Consider the following 19,157-nt stretch of genomic DNA (forward strand, 5'->3'; position numbering starts at 1 on the left):
GCTGAAAACTTCTCGCTCGGCCCGCAACTTAAACGTAAGGCCCAAAATAAACTTTCCCGCGACGTGGAATAATGACGAGCGAGTCGGTGGCCTGTCGGGTGGGCGTGATGAACGACCTCGGGGAGGCAGGGGAGGGGGCAGGGGAGGGGGCGCGGGAGGGGGTGCGGGAGGGGGCGCGGGACGCGGGAGCATGCTCGTTTGTTACCGGGCTGTCACAAATATATTTTTAATGAAATACCTCAGACCATCTCGGCGCTTCCCTCAGGCCAAACAGCTACTCCATATTTTTCCAACTTGCGCTGCCGTCAATGAAATGTAAATACGATTTTTCCCTTCCATTAGTCACGACCTCGTTATTATCCACAGCAGCTTGTGTGCTAGCAGGCGCTAGCGCCTTTTTTGGGGGGAGAAAATTATGAAAAAACAAGATAAGACTATGAGACACAAGTTTTGCGTTTCTACGGATGGATTGTTTTTATTCAAATGATGTTTAATACTTGGCAGACATATTTGTTGTATAAGTTGATATTCTCCCATCCTAGAATTTTAGCCAAAGCTAGTTCATTTTAGCAACATGAAATTTGATAAACATCTTTAAAAGATCCACAAAAAAAGTCTCAAGAAGCCATGCCTGAAAAAAACTTATTTTACCGTTTTGCTAGGAAGCGGCCATTTTAGGGTTCTGTTGGCCTAAGGTCCTTTAAGGACAAACTGCTTCTCACAATTAAAAAATAATAATTCAGCCCCTGAAGCCAACCACTTAACAACATGAAATTTTGTTGGCAGGTCTATCATGATTAGCACCACAAAAAAACAGGTCTCAAGAAGCCATGCTTAAAAATACACAGGAAGTCAGCCATTTTGCCATGAAGCGGCCATTTTAGGGTTACGTTGGCCTAAAGTCATTTGAGGACAAACTGCTCCTCACAATTTTTTTTTTATTCCGCCCTCAAAGTCACTTAGCAGCATGAAATTCGGTAGACAGGTCTATCATGATTAGCCCCACAAAAAAAAGTTTTAAAGAGCCATGCTTGGAAAGATACAGGAATTCTGTAGTTTTGCTTTAAAGCGGCCATATTAGGGTTAAGGTCCTTTAAGGACAAACGACTTCCCAGGATTTTTTTTTAAAACTCAGCCCCAAAGCGAGTTCCACTTAGCAACAAGAAATTTGGTAACAATTCACAGCAAGTCTGTCATTTTTTTTTTGGTTGAAGCAGCCATTTTAGGGACATTAAATACAAACTGCCCCCAGAACTTGTTACGTTTAGCAAAATGAAATGTAGTAGGTATGTCTATCCTGAAATGACCCACCAAATAGTCATTTCATTTTGTTGAAGGGCTTGTATGTTAACCAACTCCTACTAATTCTATCTATTTTTTTGTTATTCCTAATGAAGAACATGACAATCCCAAAAGAGGACGTTTGCCTTGTGAGTTTGACAAGATGGTGGATTATGACGTCATGAACACTTGGCTCCCGCGGGCGCAGCGGCACTTGAAGTGTGGTCCTGACAAGCCCCCCCCCCACAACAGCCGGCCACCCTGCTGGGAGAATGTCACGTACGCTTTGTGACGTAGCTCCGGGTTCGGTAGCACGCGGCGGCGCTAGAGCGGGTGCTCGACGGCCTCGTCTTGCTCGGGGACGCTCGTCTGCTTGTCACTGTCGACGACAAGAAGAGAAAGTGCGCACGTGCTCGGCGAGGCTTCACGTATACTTTTGTGCTTTCAATTTTGTGGTCCCCCAACATTCCCGGGACCCCAGTTTGAGAAGCACTGCTTTGTTTAAGAGGACTTGCGCTTACTTGTCTTGACTCTCCGCTGCTGTTATCGTGCTATCGTCGTAAATCTTCAACATGGTTTCGGTGCGGTCGTCACGGCACTCTTTGGTCTCCTGGAGCCTAACAAATATTTTTGGGGGACATCAAAGCAATTGAGGAAGAGAAAACTTAACAAATGTAACAACTGATTACAATAATAAACTTGTCTCGACTGTGGCGGGGTGGTCACTATTTTTTAACAAGTTAAAAAATCTAATATTTTTTTAGTGGACGGTGTCATGTTTTGGTTGCGCGTCTCCATTGGTCCTGCCCTTCCTCGTGTTGACCAATCCGTGCCCTCAGCCACTTTTGTCTTGCCCCAGGTGTGTCTTGTTATCTCGTTAGTGTGTGTGTATTTAGTTCCCTGGGTTTGGGCAGGTCCTTGTGGGATCATTGTCGCTTGTCGCTGTCGCCGCTGGTGTTCTGTTTGTTACTTTGATTTGGGATCTTTTCAGATATTTGTTTATTTAATGCTAACCAGTACCCCTGTTAGTGTTTTTTGTAAAATAAAGTATGTCAGTAAAACTGGTTCTCCTGCCTCCCTGCATTTGGGTCCTCCACTCCGCACTCGTGACAGACCGTAACAGACGGTATGTGCTGCTTTTTCTTTTATTGCTCAGTTCCTTAGACCCTAATATTATTAATTTTTTTTGTTGAATTACAGTTATAATTCTTTAATAAAAAAAATATACAAGTTTCCTCCTGTAAACCTCATTTAGCATATAATTTAAACATGTATTTAAGGCAATTTGTAAAATGTTTGAAGTCCTCTTGTTTATGTTTAACAAATTTAAAACATCATAAATCATGCTGTCTCTACCAAGTACTGTCTCAAATGTTCTCCGATTTCGATACTGTAAACATATCGGATCGTATGCCGAGAAACGTTTCTTGAGGAGTAATATGGCGGCGCTAACGCTAAATTAAACGGAACACTCGGCATGTTTACATTACATGCACCTAAAAAAATACAAAAATATCATTAAAAAATCACCATTTTAAAATAGGTCATTTGAGTGACATCTAGCGAAAATAAGGAGAAAATTAGCATTTTGTGAAAAATATGCATTTTCTGCTCAACAGTAACTTTCACACTCATATTTTTTGTTTAGTGACGTTCTGTGAATTAAATGTGACAAACTCTTTAATCATTCACGTCATCCTTGACAATGTTCTATTTCTTAAGATCCGCCATGTTTTCATGTCATTTGATACTACCGGGAGCCCATTGAAAAGAGATACAACGCTGCCATCTGCTGGCCATGGTTAGTAAGTATTTTGGGATTTTCCAACCCCATTGACATGGCAGTGCTTTGCAAGACGTTGCACTGCCTATTGGAAAAAAAAACACAATTTACATTATTGGCGGTATAAAGTGGGCGTGTCCTTAATGTAAATTTTTGGCGGTAAAAGAGTTTTATATAAGATGAAGAGAAAGCCAGGGAAGGAAATCAATTCATGCTTAAAGAAGTCAATAATTTCAGTTACATGGATGAAAGGAAAATGTAAAAAAGGGGTGGAGCATTCAGTATATGGATGGAACAGCCCCCTCCACCCCCCCAAAAAAAACAATCCCACTTATCATGGCACCAAATACGCCACCTGGGTTCCAGTCGCTCTTTGACCTTGGCGATTGACAGGATGTAGGGGCTGATCTGCCTGGCGATGGTGGTCAGGTACGAGTTCTCCTGCTTCAGCTGCATCAGGTCGTGAAGCTGAGCTGTGAGGGGCCAAAAAAAAGAACATTTGTACGGACAATTTAACAATCCTCGCTGACAAAAAGAAATTGCGTCGACAGAGACGAACCTTCATAAATCTCCTGCTCGTTGGTGACCCTCTGAAAGGTCTCGTCCCAGATCTGCCAAAAGAAAAACCGTGAGGGTCATTTTGAGGAGCATCTCAATGTGAGAAGATGAAAACGATGGCGACCTCTTCAAACATGGCCCTCATGGTCTCCACTGTGGTGTACTTTGACGCGATCTGGCTGTCGATGTGCAGCGAGCGGTCCAAGATCTCGCCCATTTGGTCCGTGTTGATGATGGAGTGGTGCTTGGTCAGGTCTCGGTGCAGCTCCTGGACCTGGTCCTTCAGGCTCTGAATCTCGGTCTGAAGAGTCTGCGGGCAGATGCAGAATAGTTGGAACATCATTTAAAAAAGAAGTGAAATAATTTTCAGGTTTTAATTCTAAACGATGCAGCCATATTTCTATTAGTTTAAAATTGTTCCTACTTTCATGCTAACAAGAGTATGAAAACGTAGAAAAAATATATTTCATCGTACATTGTAACATTTGCGATGAATCGTGAGTTAACTATTGAAGTCATGCGATTAATTACGATTAAAAAAAAATCATCGCCTGACATCCCTAGAAAAAATACATTAACTCATTCACTGTCATTGATGGCTATAAACATCAAAAACGTATTTTAACTATTTCTATTACTTTAACATTTTCCCATTTTTGTTAACAAGAGCATGAAAACCTAGATTTTTTTTTTATTTTACGTTTAGAACAGATATGAAATTTGTGGTTAATCGCGAGTTAACTAGTGAAGTCATGCGATTAATTACGATTAAAAACTTTAATCGCCTGACGCCCCGAATTTTTTATAATATTTTCTTTCTCTTTTTTTTATTCATTCACTGCCGTTGACGGCTATAAACGTCAAAAATTAATTTGAACCGTTTCTATTAGTTTAACATTTTTTTCCACTTTTGTTATCAAGAGTATGAAAACCTAGATTTTTTTTAATTGTACATTTGGAACAGATAAAACTTGTGATTAATCATGAGTTAACTAGTGAAGTTTTGCGATTAATTACGATTAAAAACTTTAATCGCCTGACGCCCCGAATTTTTTTATAATATTTCCTTTCTCTTTTTTTATTCATTCACTGCCGTTGACGGCTATAAACGTCAAAAATTAATTTGAACTGTTTCTATTAGTTTAACATTTTTTTCCACTTTTGTTATCAAGAGTATGAAAACCCAGATTTTTTTTTAATTGTACATTTGGAACAGATAAAACTTGTGATTAATCATGAGTTAACTAGTGAAGTCATGCGATTAATTACCTATTTAAAAAATGGAATCGCCTCTTGCCCCTAATTTTTAATACGATTTTTTTATTTTTATGAATTTATGGCAGTGAATGAGTTAACCTCAAAAAATGTCAGTCAAGCTTTTTCTTTGGCTTTTCGTGAATGCTTTTCTTCTCTCTCTCTCTCTCTTTCCTCATTACTACACGAGGAGTTTTCCTAAATGTTATCCTCATTTCACCCGTAGGACGGCGAAGACGATTGAAAAGGAGTTGAAAGCAGGCGCCTGTCGCACCTGTGGCACTCACCCTGTAGGAGTTCTCGTAGTTGTTACAGTGCTTGGTGAAGGGCGTCTCGCGCCCCTCGGCCAGGAGGACCTTGGTGCAGATGTTGCGATGGGACGTGGGCCTGCGGCCGAACACGGAGCCGTGCGGCATCTCACTGAGAGACAGGGAGCGGCAAGACAGGGAGAGAGGCGACTGCAGCCTGAGGTGAGGTGGGGAAAACATCTATCACTGCCGCTTTCCTTTCATTCTCACGCTCGGACATTTTACAGCAACACAACACAGTGCACGCGTCGTGAGATCCAACAAAATGAGGCTTCGTGGCTACAAGTTTAGGACTTGGGACTTGTTTCTGCTGCCTCCGAATCCAAAACGTTTTCAAGCGGTAGTCAGCCGACCACCAGGGGGCGAACACATGCAGTCACTTGGGCGGAATGGTGAGAACGAACACCAACAAATCGGAGATGACGAGCTAGCGCCTCGAAAGGGATCGATAATGTTATTATCTCTATTAAACCCCCTCCAAAAATGTTGGATGATTCCACAAGTCACATGGTCCACAGGAAGTTGCGTCATGTTGATCTTCTGCGGGTCGGCCATCTTGTCACAAGTAGGAGGTCTGGTTTGTTGTGTTGTTTTGACTGAGCGTAAAGTGTGTTATCTCGCTTCGAACTTTCTTATATATTTATTAACTATATGGATTATTAATCATCAACAAGTATGTAGTATAATAACTACGCTTATAAACTAAACTGCTTGATAATCAGTTTATTTTTGGTAAACCACTATTTTGAGTTATTCAAAAAAAAAAAAAAAAAAACGTACAATAAAAACACATAGTATTGAATAAGAGAGGCGACGCGAGGTGACTGCAAGATGGCCGCCCCCGTGCGGACGTTCAAATCCTCTGGCCAGCAGTGCAGACGAAAAGTTAGTTTCATTCATTTTTCTATGTTTCAACTATGACTTTGGGGGGTGGGGCTTAAAATCTCAGCACAACCTTTTTACCTATTTTTTAAAAATATATCTTTTGTTGAATCAGTGTGAAGTGCTTAGTGGCAATATGTTAGCATATGCCATGTGGTTATATTTCTTACTCTATACTAACTCACTCCTTTTGAATCTTGTTACTCAAAAAATGAGTGTCAAGTATAATAAAATAAAGTTGCCTGAAACGGGTGAATCGACATTTTGAGTAGTTCAAAAATACTCATGATCAGATTTCCAGTTGAAAATGTTTCTTTGAGTGCTTTCTTGGTCTCTTTTGACAAAAGAAAGAAAGAAAAAAAAAAAAGCTTAATAAATCAGTAGTCGTCGTCAAGTCGAATGTTGCTCACTCTCAACAAGCAATCGCGACTGCATCCAAAACTCGAGAGCGCCAAATGCCAAACATGCAAAGCGGCAGCAGCGGAATAACTCACGCCGATGTATTGGATCCGTCCGTCACGGATGCTTGAAGACGAAAGGCTGCGATAACGAAACGTCGCCGGACTCCCACTCGCACCTGCGCGCATCTGCCACCCGCCGCAAGAGAGGCCGTCCGCGCCGCTTTCAATAAATACTTTGCCCGCCCAGTGACATCAAGCGGCCTGGAACAAAGCCGCCGCTGCCGCGCGCCAACTCGCAGATTAATTCCGGAGGGTTCTGTGAAGTTATGATAAAAATAGTGCCGGCCGATCCCCAGGCCTCGTTCCGTGTTGAGCGGTGAACAGTGTGATGGAATTACAAGTAGGGAAGGACACAAAGTTGCACGAAGGCTTCATTGTTTTTGTGTGTGTGTGTGAGTGTTAACTAAATATTTGTGATTCTGTATTTCAAAGCACTTTTTATTAACAAAGTACAAATGCTTACTGTATTTATTTTCCTAATGATTTTTTTTTTATTCACGTCATTTGAAAACATACTTCTACATATTAAGGCCTTTTCACACTGCACTTACCAACACACAGTCAACAATCCCATTTACTGTGTGTGTGTGTGTGTGATATGTCAGGAGCTGTCACAGTTGACATCATGACGGAGTGATTTCAGAGTGCAGAAAGCAATTGACCAAACCTGAGATGGTGTAAAAAGATACATTTGCCGCAAACGGCATTCAAATTCTCCCCCGTCCCGTGTGATGGTGATCGTGACAGCGCCTGTCATCGCGCCACCCTCACCCAAAGTAATTGCAAACCATTTGGGGATTTCAAAGTGACAAATGTCCAATCCCGCCTGGTCGGCTTTCCCGGACGCCACACAGGGTGATACGCGGAAAAGAGAATGTCGGAAATGATCTCACCTCGTGGCCACGCTGGAAGAGCCGGCGACCGAAGGGGCGCAGCGCTGGCCAATCACAAGCAGGGACTCCAGGCAGCGGGCAAACTCGCTGCGGTAGTCAGTATTGATCTGGCGGGAGGGTGGAAGGAAACTGGTAAATAAATACCATACACACATACAGTGTGTGTGTGTGTATATGTGTGTATATACAATATATGTGTGTGTATATATATATGTGTGTATATATATATATGTGTGTGTATATATGTGTATATATATATATATATATATATATATATATATATATATATATATATATATATATATATATATATATATATATATTAGGGGTGTGAATTGCCAAGTACCTGGCAATTCAATTCGTATCACGATTCATAGGCCACAATTCGATTCGATACCGATTAATCCCGATACGAATCTATAAATTGATTGTTGCGATTTATTTATTTATTTTTTACTCAAATTTAGAAAATACTAATCAGTAAACTTGTACATGTACACTGTAAGATTTGTATGAAAATGTACTTATTTATCTGAAAATTCAGGCTTGTGACTGAGCCACTGCATTTAACAGGGATGTGATTTTTCCGCTAATTCGCGGAATTCCGCTTTTTTATCTCCCCCCCCCAAAAAAAATCAGATTTTTTATTTTTATTTTTATTTTTTTGTATTTCATTGTGTATGCACATGACTCCCACAGATAACATCTTCTGCTATAACAAAGACATTTGTGGTATGCTCTAATATGAGTTACTTTTCATTTGGTCATGATACAATTATTTGTTCATGAAATTTGAACTCTTCAACATTATTTATGTGTTAACTTAGTAATCACATTAGTTAGATATGATGATATTCTCAGTGATAGTTTTTAAAAGCAAAGGCAGTCCAATGTTTTTGAATGTGACTGATTTTGAGTTGACTAAAACTGCCATTTTATATGGGATAGTTCAATATACATTGAAAATTTATGCTGTTGTTTTGTCTATTTCTTTGTCATGTGAGTGCATTGAAAGTACTTAAAAACACGGAAAACCCATGAGCGAGTGCCAGCGGCCCCCAGACCCCCGGCTAAATTTTCAGATAATTTCACTTTGGTCAAATCACATCCCTGATTTAACAAAAATAAAATATTAAGACTTAATGTTCCATTAATATAACATTCTTCCATGCTTAAAGTGTGAATCCTTAAACCTAAGTAAGACGTTGTTGAATATTTCCATAAAAAAATTGATGTTTAAAAATCGATTTGGCCGCATATTGAATCGATTTGAGAATTGCGTGCTGTAATATCGCGACATATTGTTGAATCGATTTTTTCTAACACCCCTAATATATATATATATATAATCTTCAAATCAAGGTTTCTAGCCAGCGCTGTTGTACTTTGCACTGACTTTGCTGCTCTGCACTGGTCTGAGGCGATGCGGAAGCTTGACGATGCGCTTCAGCCGCTCCATCAGTTGCTGTGGAAGCAAAAAAAAAAAAAGAAGAAGAAGCCGTCTTCATCCAGATGGACTCGTTCCATTCGAAGGCGGCCGTCAGTACACGGCCAGAATATCGCTGCAATCTATTGACGTTTCTTTCTTGGTGTTGCCGTGCTCAAGTGGAATGCACTCACGTAACCCATGTCCAGAAACTCGAACATGTTGGCTGAGCTGAGGAAGGCTGAGCAGGTGACCAGGTGAACCTGCAAACACAAATTACGAGGTTCGAGCCAGGAGTAGGGTTTCAAATTGGGGTTGCAAGAAAGGATTATGGTTTCAAATGAGTGTTTCAATTCTCGGTTAAGATCTCACACAACTGTTCGGGTTCCAAGATACGATTTCATTCTAGGGTTAAGGGTTTCAGACCAGGGTCAGGGGTTCAAGTTAAGGGTTGAAATCAGAGTTGTAAAGTGCGATAGGGCTTCAAATGAGTGTTAGAAGTTAGGGCTTGAGGGCAAGATGATGCGTATTGTTGACTACCTGGAGTGTTGGCAGCAGCGACGTGAGGTGCGAGAGTTGCTCCTTGAGCGCTTTCTCCTTCTCCTCGTGTTGGCTGCGCACACACATACACGCGCCATAATTGTGAAACATTTAGTACGGGGATTTTTATACGGTGGATCGTTTAGTGGTGAGGGAGTCGGGCGTTGAGAATCATGCACTCGCTCCCGACTCCCTCATCGTTGACTCTCAGGCTGAAACAATGAATCGAATACTGCCTAATTCCGATACTGGACTGCAGCATCGGGAGTGATTCTCAACATGGCCCATGTTTCCACAAGCTCATCTGTCAGCACTTTGCTGTGACAGCACTTAGGCCCGGACACGCACATTCCGACTCCAATAGCCTGGACGGGCCTTCCAGGAAGCGGCCGTTGGTTGGACTGACCCGCTTCCAGGCAGCGGCACCAAACATTCGCACAGGATCGTTTTTCTCGCAATGCGTAACAGTCAATCAAAGAGAATAACAACATTGATCGGTCATTAGTGACTAATGGCGGCAACGGCTTTGGTGGCATGAAATCAAATGTTAATTATTTATTCATGTTCTGTTGAAAGGAGACATTTAAAAAGCAGTGCACCATCCATTCAAATTAGTGCACGAATATACAGTTTTAAGCCACTTCCCTCAAAGTTCTTTGTTTTTTGGGGGGAATTTTAAGAATTTTGCACATTTTTCAAAACAATTTTACACGTCATTTTAACACTGTGTGTGGAATTAAAAAAATATTTTTCAAGTGGGGTTAATACTGAGAAATTATTGGTTATTGTTTCTGTCCAAATGTTATCAATATGATATTATTTTCACAAATTGATACTGTGGGCTAAAACAGTAAGATATATTTGTACCAGTTGTGTTTAACTTTTATATGCAATGCATTTTAATTGAATTATTATTTCACTACAGTTTTTAATTTTCCTGTATTTAAGTGCAGTGTTAATGTTGTATTGGCTGTTGCTGATTTTGTCTACATTTTTAAGAATAAAATCTCTGTCTCATTTTACTACAACAGTTTGAATGTTGATCATGATGATGGTGCTTGGAGTCAGTTGTACCTCTGTGCAGTCTTCAGTAGAATTTTCTTCCTCTCGGCCAGTTTTTCCTTTTAAAGAGAAAAAAAATGTATTGCTCGCAAGGCTTCATAAATTCTCACAAGTGTGAAAAGTTATTCAGCTACATTTTTCTGTTGTTTCACATTTGGATCAACAGTGACCTCCAGTGGCCACACAGTGATATTGCTGTGGATTTTTATTTTATGCCTGAATTGAAATGACATGTATTGTATCGCCTATATTACTAAGCGGGCCATTAACCACATTGCAGCGAGTTGCATTTGCAGTTCAATCATGACCACTACAGTTTAGCATTTAGCTTTAGCATATGCTTGAAAATAAAAGCATTTGGGTTGAATTTGCGATCAACTCGAATACCTGCAGGCTGTTGAAGAGGGAGCAGATGGCGCTCTCCTCCTCCTCCACATTCAGACACACTTCTCCAATCATGGACCTCAGCAGGAAGATGGCCTCTCGGGTGGACGTCTGCAGCTCCTTCACCACCTGCGTTTGGCGGAGACGCTAAATGAGACAATGCTTTTCTACATATTAGACACAACCTACAAAATCACTGAAAAGGATTTTTAGTATTTATTTTACAGATGCCTTTTTTTTTCCTCTTTTGGGGTAACAAAATAATATAAAAACTGTACATTTCCCCATTGTATGACTAAAAAATATGATCTGTAAATAAAAATTGATGACGTCCATTGCTGTTAAGATCTTGATTGATAGTATCGGGAGTTGAATCAGCATTTATTATTTTTCCACTGAAGAATGTGTACAGATTGTGAATACTTTTGCCGTCTCTGCACAGTCGTCAGTGCCAGCTGTCTTACCAGCACGGCCTGGTCCAACATCTCGCACCCTTGCATGTAGGCCGTCTCAATGTCAATGCAGTGGGTGCGACTCTCCCTGCAGAGCGAACACACGCGCGCAGTGAAGATGATGTCACAATGAGGACACTGTTGCGTCGTCAAATAGGTTTTGTGTCACTCACACTTGCATATCCCTGAAGCACTTGATGCAAAGCATGGACTTGTTCTCGGTGGAGAAGAGGATGTAGGGCTCCTCGTGCAGAACTGACCACACGCGCACACACACACACACACACATGCGTGCATACCGTGAAACATGCAGAACAGAATCCAATATACTGGAAAACAACATAGACTCAACTGTGAAATGTTTTGCAATTTGAAGAAATTGTGTGATACATTGATTTTTTATTTTTATAAATAGCCCATATCTTGTAACATTTACCTTTAAACAAACAAAAAAAGGGAATCAAAGAGTAGAGTAACGTTTTTTTTATTTCAGAAAAAAATTGGACAATTTTTCCCCCATTAAATTTCAGTCTTATTATGTTCAACTTTTGTGTTGTGGGCAGAGGTGGCAAATCCAAGTCCAGAAAGTAAAAACCCTGCCACAGTTTGGCTTTAGCCCCAAGTGCTAGCTAGCTAGCTCCCCGGGTGCTTGTTTACCTGCTAGGGAGCTAGCCAGAGCCTATTAAAAAAAAAAGAGTTTGGCTTGTGATCGTCATGCTGTGATTGGTCAACTGCTGGTCACATGACATACGGACGCCATCTTGTTACCCTGCTGAAACCGAGTTGGCCAAACTCTCTCTATATAAGGCTCTGGAGCCTGCTACCTGCTAGGGAGCTAGTTAGCCTGCTACAGTTTTTTTTTTTACTCTCCATAGCCTGCCACAGTTTGGCTTTAGCCCCAGGTGCTAGCTAGCTAGCTATCTCCCCAGGTGCTTGTTTACCTGCTCGGGAGCTAGCTAGCTAGCACGAGGGGCTAAAGACAAACGGTGGCAGGGTTTTTACTTTCAGGACCTGGATTTGTCATCTCTGGTTGCGGTTGACTAAAAATGCAAATGGCGCCCAGAGCGGACTTTGAAAACCATGACACCGAAATGTATGCAATTATATGGATTAAATATACCAATTAAGGTTGTAAATTTAAGTCAGTGCTATGGATAGTGTTCAGGCCAGCATAGAAGGCCTCACTGACCCTTAACCTCCCATCACTGCCAGATTGAAAGATTGACTACACTCACTACACTTCCTGTGCTTGGCTTTGCTGCGCTTGGACAACGAGACGATGTCGTGGTGGGCGAACATTCGAGCCTTGTGCGTGAGCTCCCTGCAGACGCAGCACAGCGGCTGGTTACACGTGTTGCAGTAGAACATCACACCTATGTCCTAAGAACAAAGAAACGTTTGAAAGAAACAACACATGCCAATAGCTGATTAATCAGAACTTGTCACAGAAGAAAAAGTTGTTTTTGGTGTGGTTGCGATGTTGTCGATTTGAACCTTTTTGTTGCTCTCCTGGTCACAGTTGGCGCACTGCACAATTTCCTCAGCATCCGCGTTGTTGTCCACCAGGAACTTTAGCAGACGGTCCTCTTGTGGGAGGCCGTTGTTCCCCTTTATGATGGACGGGTAGCTGCAAGAAACAAGAAAATAGTAAGAAAGCCATCCATCCAATTCCTACAGAGTTTGTCCTCAATAGGATGTCAGCTGAGCTGGAGCCAAACACAGCTGACTTTTGGTTTATTACTCCTACTACTACTAACAACAATAATAATAATCATCATCATTGTATAAATAATAATAAGGTATCACGTCAGTTTCATACACATGTATACTACTGAGTATAACAAGTATACACACCCCTGGTCAAATGGCAGGTTTTGTGAAATAAAAGGGTTTTACCACTATTAATGTGATTGATTTTTAAACATCAAAAGGAATATCCTTAACGTTTTGTGCTAACTTTGCTTGCTATTTGGAACTGTTCATAATTCCATTCCATCTCGACTAAGGCCCAAGTTCCAGCTGAAGACAAATAAGCAGCAGTAAAAAAAAAAAAAAAGATGCAGCAAATTCTACAAACATAATACATAAATTACTAATTAAAATAAACAAAATAAATGGATGTATTAATACATGTGAAATAAATGACATATTTCCCCCCAAATGAAACATACAAGAGCGCTTTACTTACCATAGTCTGAAAAGTATATATTTGCTCTTGATAATGAAAAACATAGTGAAAGTCGAAATGTGAGGGTAACTGTAAAAATGCCAACAAAAAATACACTTAGGTTGAAGGTTCATAAACTTTATTTAATGATCACTAAAGTAGAGGAAACGCAAAAGTCCGTTGCAGTACCCTAGAAAATCTGTAGGAGGAAGCAGAGACGTTATCACCGCCCGACGCCGAAGAAGAAAATGCGGAAAAAGCTGTGTAGACGTCACAGCTAGCATGTGCTGACTGTGTGGTGTCTCGAAACTTCTCCCGGGTCACCGCCGAACGGCATTTAAACCATTTAAGCCAGCGAGAAACATTATTATCGAGAGGGCGAGATGTCTGTCATCGCCCAGGAGCACGTTCGAGGGGGGAGCGTCTTTAAAGACCTGAGCGCCGACGACGAAGAATGGCAGCCCACCGAGATCGAGAGCTTGTGCATGAACTGCTACCAGAACGGTACGACACGTTTGCTCATCACCAAAATCCCCTTCTTCAAAGAAATCATCGTCAGCTCGTTCAGTTGCGACAAGTGCAGCTGGTCCAACACGGAGATCCAGTCCGCGGGCCGCATTCAGGAGCAGGGTGTATGCTACACGCTCAAAGTCACAAGTAAACACGATTTGAACCGCGAGGTGGTCAAAATGGACAGCGCGACTACCAGGATACCCGAGCTGGATTTTGAGATCCCTCCGTTTACACAGAAAGGCGCCTTGTCCACTGTGGAGGGTATACTGGACCGAGCCGTGGCCGGACTGGAACAAGACCAAGCAGCGAGGCAGGAGGCAGACCCAGAGGTGGCCGGCAAAGTCCACACCTTCCTCCAGAAGCTGAAGAAGTTAAAAGACGTGGAGGAGGCGTTCACTGTGGTGATCGAGGATCCGTCTGGCAACAGTTTTGTGGAGAACCCGTCTGCCCCGCTGAAGGACGAAGCCCTGACGGTGTCGTGGTTCCGGCGAAGTGTGCAGCAGGAGAAGCAACTGGGCTTGCGGGCTGACGACGAGCCGGACGACGAGCCTCCGCCCGGTGACGACCTGGACAGCATGCGGGGCGAGGTGCTGGTCTTCAACACCAACTGCCCCGAGTGCAACGCGCCGGCCTCCACCAACATGAAGCTGGTGCACATCCCCCACTTCAAGGAAGCCGTCATCATGGCCACCAACTGCGACGTCTGCAGCCACCGCACCAACGAGGTCAAGTCGGGCGGCGCCACCGAGGAGAAGGGCACCAAGATCACTCTGCACATCACCGCCGCGTCCGACATGACGCGGGACCTGCTCAAGTCGGAGACCTGCTCCGTCCTCATCCCCGAGCTGGACTTCGAGCTGGGCATGGCGGCGCTGTGTGGCAAGTTCACCACCGTGGAGGGCCTCCTGACGGACGTCAAGGACTTGGTGGTGGCCAAAAACCCCTTCGTGTGCGGCGACAGCGGCGACTCGGCCCGCGCGCAGAAGCTGAATGAGTTCGGCGACAAGATCGACAGCATCATCGCCGGGCGGATGAAGGCCCACCTGGTCATGGACGACCCGGCCGGGAACAGCTACCTGGAGAACGTGTACGCGCCCGAGTCCGACCCGGAGATGACGGTGGAGACGTACGAGCGCACGTTTGAGCAGAACGAAGAGCTCGGGTTGAACGACATGAAGACGGAAGGCTACCAGGAGGACGACTGAAGAAAAGAAGCATCTCCAGAAAAAGAAAAAAAAATAAGATTGACCTCCATTTTCTCATTCTCGTTTTATCGGCTCACGTGTTTTGAGTTGAGCACTTCATTTTAATCATAACAGGACAATCTAAGTTATATTGAAGCCCGTTTGAGCATTTATTTGATATCAACTCACAAATAGGAGATCAAGTAAAAATTCATAGGAGCTTTCCATAATCATAATTCGTTGGATAGCAAGAAATACTTTTGGTTACGGCACAGCAATATCTCTAGAGGGCGCTACAGGATTTCGTCTAGTTTTAGATTTGCCTGCATGTCAGCATAATTTAACAGAGCAGCAGTCAGAATTAAAAACGACATTTATTCAACAACGCAATTACTGCTCACATTATTGTCCCATGTTTTATTTGGACAATCCCCTGCTGGTGATATTTGGGGACCTTACACATTTGTTGTGTCGATTAAAAATGAATGTATCATATGTTAAAAAGAAAATGTGTTGACCTGGAAGTTCAAAAACAATTTAGAAATAAAGGTGTAATATCAACAATTGGTTATGGATCATGTCTGTATTGTATATCAACCCAAAGTGATTATTGTACATCATACATGTCATATATCAACATTTCATTGACAAAATATTCATTATGGTTGTACTTTGCAGGCGTGCACGATTAATACAAATCTACAGAAAATATAATTTGATGAATCCTTCTCAACTGTCAGTTGAAACTGGGCATTATTATTTTTGTATGGGCTGAAAGAAAAAGCATATTTTCATGCAAAAAGTCCTTAAAATTTTGATCTATAATCTATTGTTTGGCACACTTAAAAGTGACCATTGAGGAGTATTAGTTTTTATTTTTGACCAGACTAAACACAGTATTTCACTATCTGTGTTCCTAAAATGGAAATTTGCATTAGCATAATTGCTAACTTTTTTTTTTACCTTAGGGTAAAAAATTACTTAAATTGCCTCAATTCAATCTAACGGCATAAAAAAAAAGGGGTGGGGGGGTATCAGATTGTATTGGTACAGTATTTTTAATTGATATTGTGGCAGGCTGGCAGTAAATTAAAAATGACTTTGGCAATTCTATTAGGCTAATGTTATCATGCACACATTTAAAAACATTTAAAAAATATAATTTAAAATGAAAATGTTGGCAATATTAATGTATATTTTCCTTGATTTAAAACAATTATAAGCAGTATTTTGGTATCGAAAACATGCTTTATTCTATATTTAATGCTTTACTGTTTGTATCATAATTGGCTATTTCTAATATTTTGACCCTCTCAGTGCCTGAATAAAAATCAAAAGTGATCGTTATTACCTTGGATCTCAAGTGTACTTAATGAAGTGTCATGTAATGTTGTGAACAATGCTTTGAATACATCTAGTCACTGAAACCATTGTCTCTACCGGCAAATTCATCATCATGATCAAGACTCGGCCCCACACGGCGTGACCCCACGACTGCTGTTAAAATTAGCACCACCTGCCTGAAGGTCGCCGTAAGGTCGTTGCGTCGCTCCTTGATCGTAACCAAACGGATTGGGATCATGTGACCGCGTTTGATTTGCTGTAAGCTGCTGACTATGTTGCCAAATGCCACTACGCTTTGTTTGCTGTGTGACCCCGGCAGGGCTAAATCTGAGACTGGGAAGACCCCCCCCCCCCCCCCCCCCCCCCGACCGACCGACACCTCGAGCCCGGCAGCTGTTCCGGCCGCTCAGGCCCGACCGACCGAGGCAAACGGTCTCGTGGAAAAGCAAAACACGGAGCCGACGCTTGCCAAAAGCAGCAGGATTCTCCACCAATTGTCCAAAAGCACCACAACCCACGTGTGGAGCCCGTTGGAAGAGGGGCAGAGGTCGGTTTCCCGCTTGGCTCGGATTGCATTGTTTGTTGTCAAATGTCATCACGAGTACTAACACTGTAAGTCAACAAACAGCCCTTGACCTTTCACCTCTGGCTGTTAACACTTGATTTGTGAGACGTAAAGCTGGAATCCTCCATGTTACTGTTTGTTTTTAATGTACACATACTTGAAGTATGTTTTTTATGTACGTTTTGCCTATTACATGGCATTTTTAATTGACAATCTGCAGTGCCAACAGCCCATGGGCAAAATTAATTTGTGGAATAAAACCTTTATTTAATCATTTTATTATTATTATTATTATTAAACGTTGCTTTGAACTCCCGGGCTATTCTTCCATCTCTTACCCGCAGAGGGGGCAGCTGAGTCGGCTGTCGTTGGTCCGGCCCAGCAAGCAGCGAGCGCAGAAGATGTGGTAGCAGTCCAGCAGACACGGCGACTGGTACTGCTCGTGGCACAGGTGGCACACCAGGGGGTGCACGTTGGCGCAGTCCACATTGCACAGGTTGTCCAAATTGCTGAGGATTCCTCCGGCCATCTGCAATGTTTGGACACACAATGAGTTGAGGACGTTTCCCTTCTCCTCGTGTTTTCAGTGCTTTGATGCATGTTCAAATCAATTCAAGTTTTTATTTCACTTTTTTTTTTTTTTTTTAAAAAGAACTAAAGAATATAAAAGAAATAAGAGTTTCTGTGTTTTTGGAGCCCACCCACACATCAAATGCTGACTGAACCAACAAAGTATGTCTTTCGCTATCTGCTTATTTCTGAAAACGAGCCGGTTCATTTACATAATCACAGCCCACACATCAAATTTGTCCGCCCAAGACCTGGAGCTCACCTGGGTGAAAATCCAGCGCTAGTTCTCAACAACATTTTTGAAACACTGTCATGTCAAAGCCAAAAGGTAAGCAGAGCTGCAGTGAGAAAGCATGTCGATTTTAAATAATCTTCAGACCAATGAAGTGAAATTGGATGATTTCCCGATGATCTCTCATGGCTTTTTACTAGTGTACAAAGTGTCTGTAGTTAACTGGCGACCAATCCAGGGTGTGGTCTGCCCTTTGCCCAAAGATAGCTTGGATAGGCGCTGCCACTTGCCATCTTGAATATGATAAACACTATTGAAAATGAATGAAGCGTACTGTATGAAGTGCTGCCTCCATGAGTGAAAATGCTCTTACTCTGGGCTTTGCTTTCACAAGTAGGAGCTGCTCGCCTAGTCGCAACACCCTAGCTCTGCCACTGGTTGTCACAGTACACAAAAACAACAACAACAAATACTAGCCATTGATCTGAGTCTCTGCGACACGGTGTGCAGTCACTCAGAACCACAAATATGCGGCGCTTCACTGTACTGTATGTAGGCTATGTGCCCAGCAATTGCCTGGCGACCAGTCCAGGGTGTCCCCTGCCTCTCTCCCAAAATCAGCTGGCATAGGCTTCACCTTACTCGTGACCTAAGTGAGGTAATGCGCTTTAAAAAGAAATCACACTGGCACACAAGGGAAGAAACTGTAACATGTTTCATACAGTCACAGCTAGTTTGTTGCTAGGCTGTAGTGGGAATAAAATAACTCCCACAGAGATTAAAATAAACTACAGGAGCTGTGCACTTACCTTGAAATGTTATCGGCACCCACAGCGCGAGAAGATCCACAGACAGCACAAAAGAGACGACCTCCGACTAAACAAAGCCAGAGTGTCCAGTAAGCGAGAGAGAAAATCAGCCGCTCGCTGTCTTACCTTTCAGCGGCGCTATCAGGCTGCCCCCAGCAGGAATGACAACAATGCTTCAATAGTAGGCCCCCCCCCCCCCCGGGCCGCTTCTGCCAAGCAGCTGACGGCACACACCTCATGCCACCACCTCTCACTGACCCCCCACCACCAAAGTGCAACAGCGACATGCAGTTGTCCAAGTGATGACGACTCACCCCGAGTGTGCCCGGGGTGCTAATGAAGGCGTGGAAATGATGATATCTCAAGAACAAACCCGATGGAACCTCCAATCGGTTTCTTTTGGTAGAAAAACAAAATAAAGCAGAGAACCCTTGCATATTGAAGATTCAATATTTGTGAATTTGCTTGTAGCCAGATTTTTGGGGGAAG

At 42.5% G+C, this 19,157-nt stretch overlaps 2 protein-coding genes and 1 long non-coding RNA gene across 3 annotated transcripts; 2 read left to right on the plus strand and 1 right to left on the minus strand.

Annotated features, from left to right (window-relative positions):
• Nucleotides 1–448: 448 nt before the first annotated feature.
• Nucleotides 449–18,756, minus strand: rnf207a (ring finger protein 207a). Its single transcript, XM_077572252.1, has 18 exons — nt 18,669–18,756; nt 17,396–17,586; nt 12,779–12,911; nt 12,520–12,664; nt 11,458–11,539; nt 11,297–11,372; nt 10,836–10,961; nt 10,461–10,507; nt 9,387–9,459; nt 9,041–9,109; nt 8,817–8,885; nt 7,421–7,527; nt 5,164–5,341; nt 3,747–3,932; nt 3,624–3,675; nt 3,420–3,537; nt 1,803–1,898; nt 449–1,660 (listed from the first exon to the last, which is right to left on the minus strand). The coding sequence occupies exons 2-18, from the start codon at nt 17,584–17,586 to the stop codon at nt 1,606–1,608; spliced, it is 1,803 nt and encodes a 600-aa protein (XP_077428378.1). The 5' UTR covers nt 18,669–18,756; the 3' UTR covers nt 449–1,605.
• LOC144055968 (uncharacterized) lies at nt 1,611–11,024 on the plus strand. Its single transcript, XR_013294962.1, has 3 exons — nt 1,611–2,407; nt 5,103–5,346; nt 10,842–11,024. It is a non-coding gene; the product is annotated as an uncharacterized LOC144055968 (long non-coding RNA).
• zpr1 (ZPR1 zinc finger) lies at nt 13,687–15,712 on the plus strand. The gene has a single exon (XM_077574257.1). It carries the CDS (start codon nt 13,835–13,837, stop codon nt 15,167–15,169), a length of 1,335 nt encoding a protein of 444 aa, XP_077430383.1. The 5' UTR covers nt 13,687–13,834; the 3' UTR covers nt 15,170–15,712.
• Nucleotides 18,757–19,157: the final 401 nt, after the last annotated feature.

The sequence above is a fragment of the Vanacampus margaritifer genome, chromosome 8 (assembly GCF_051991255.1).
Source record: "Vanacampus margaritifer isolate UIUO_Vmar chromosome 8, RoL_Vmar_1.0, whole genome shotgun sequence".
Lineage (NCBI taxonomy): Eukaryota > Metazoa > Chordata > Actinopteri > Syngnathiformes > Syngnathidae > Vanacampus > Vanacampus margaritifer.

Bases quoted from the DNA above. Each gene is read 5' to 3' on its own strand.
- zpr1 (XM_077574257.1), top strand. From the start codon at position 13,835: ATGTCTGTCATCGCCCAGGAGCACGTTCGAGGGGGGAGCGTCTTTAAA.
- rnf207a (XM_077572252.1), bottom strand. From the start codon at position 17,586: ATGGCCGGAGGAATCCTCAGCAATTTGGACAACCTGTGCAATGTGGAC. The intron at 7,528-8,816 runs GTCAGTGCAAAG...CCCTCCCGCCAG, and splicing joins GACCAGTGCAGAGCAGCAAA to ATCAATACTGACTACCGCAG. The intron at 3,676-3,746 runs GTCGCCATCGTT...TTCTTTTGGCAG, and splicing joins TGAGGGCCATGTTTGAAGAG to ATCTGGGACGAGACCTTTCA.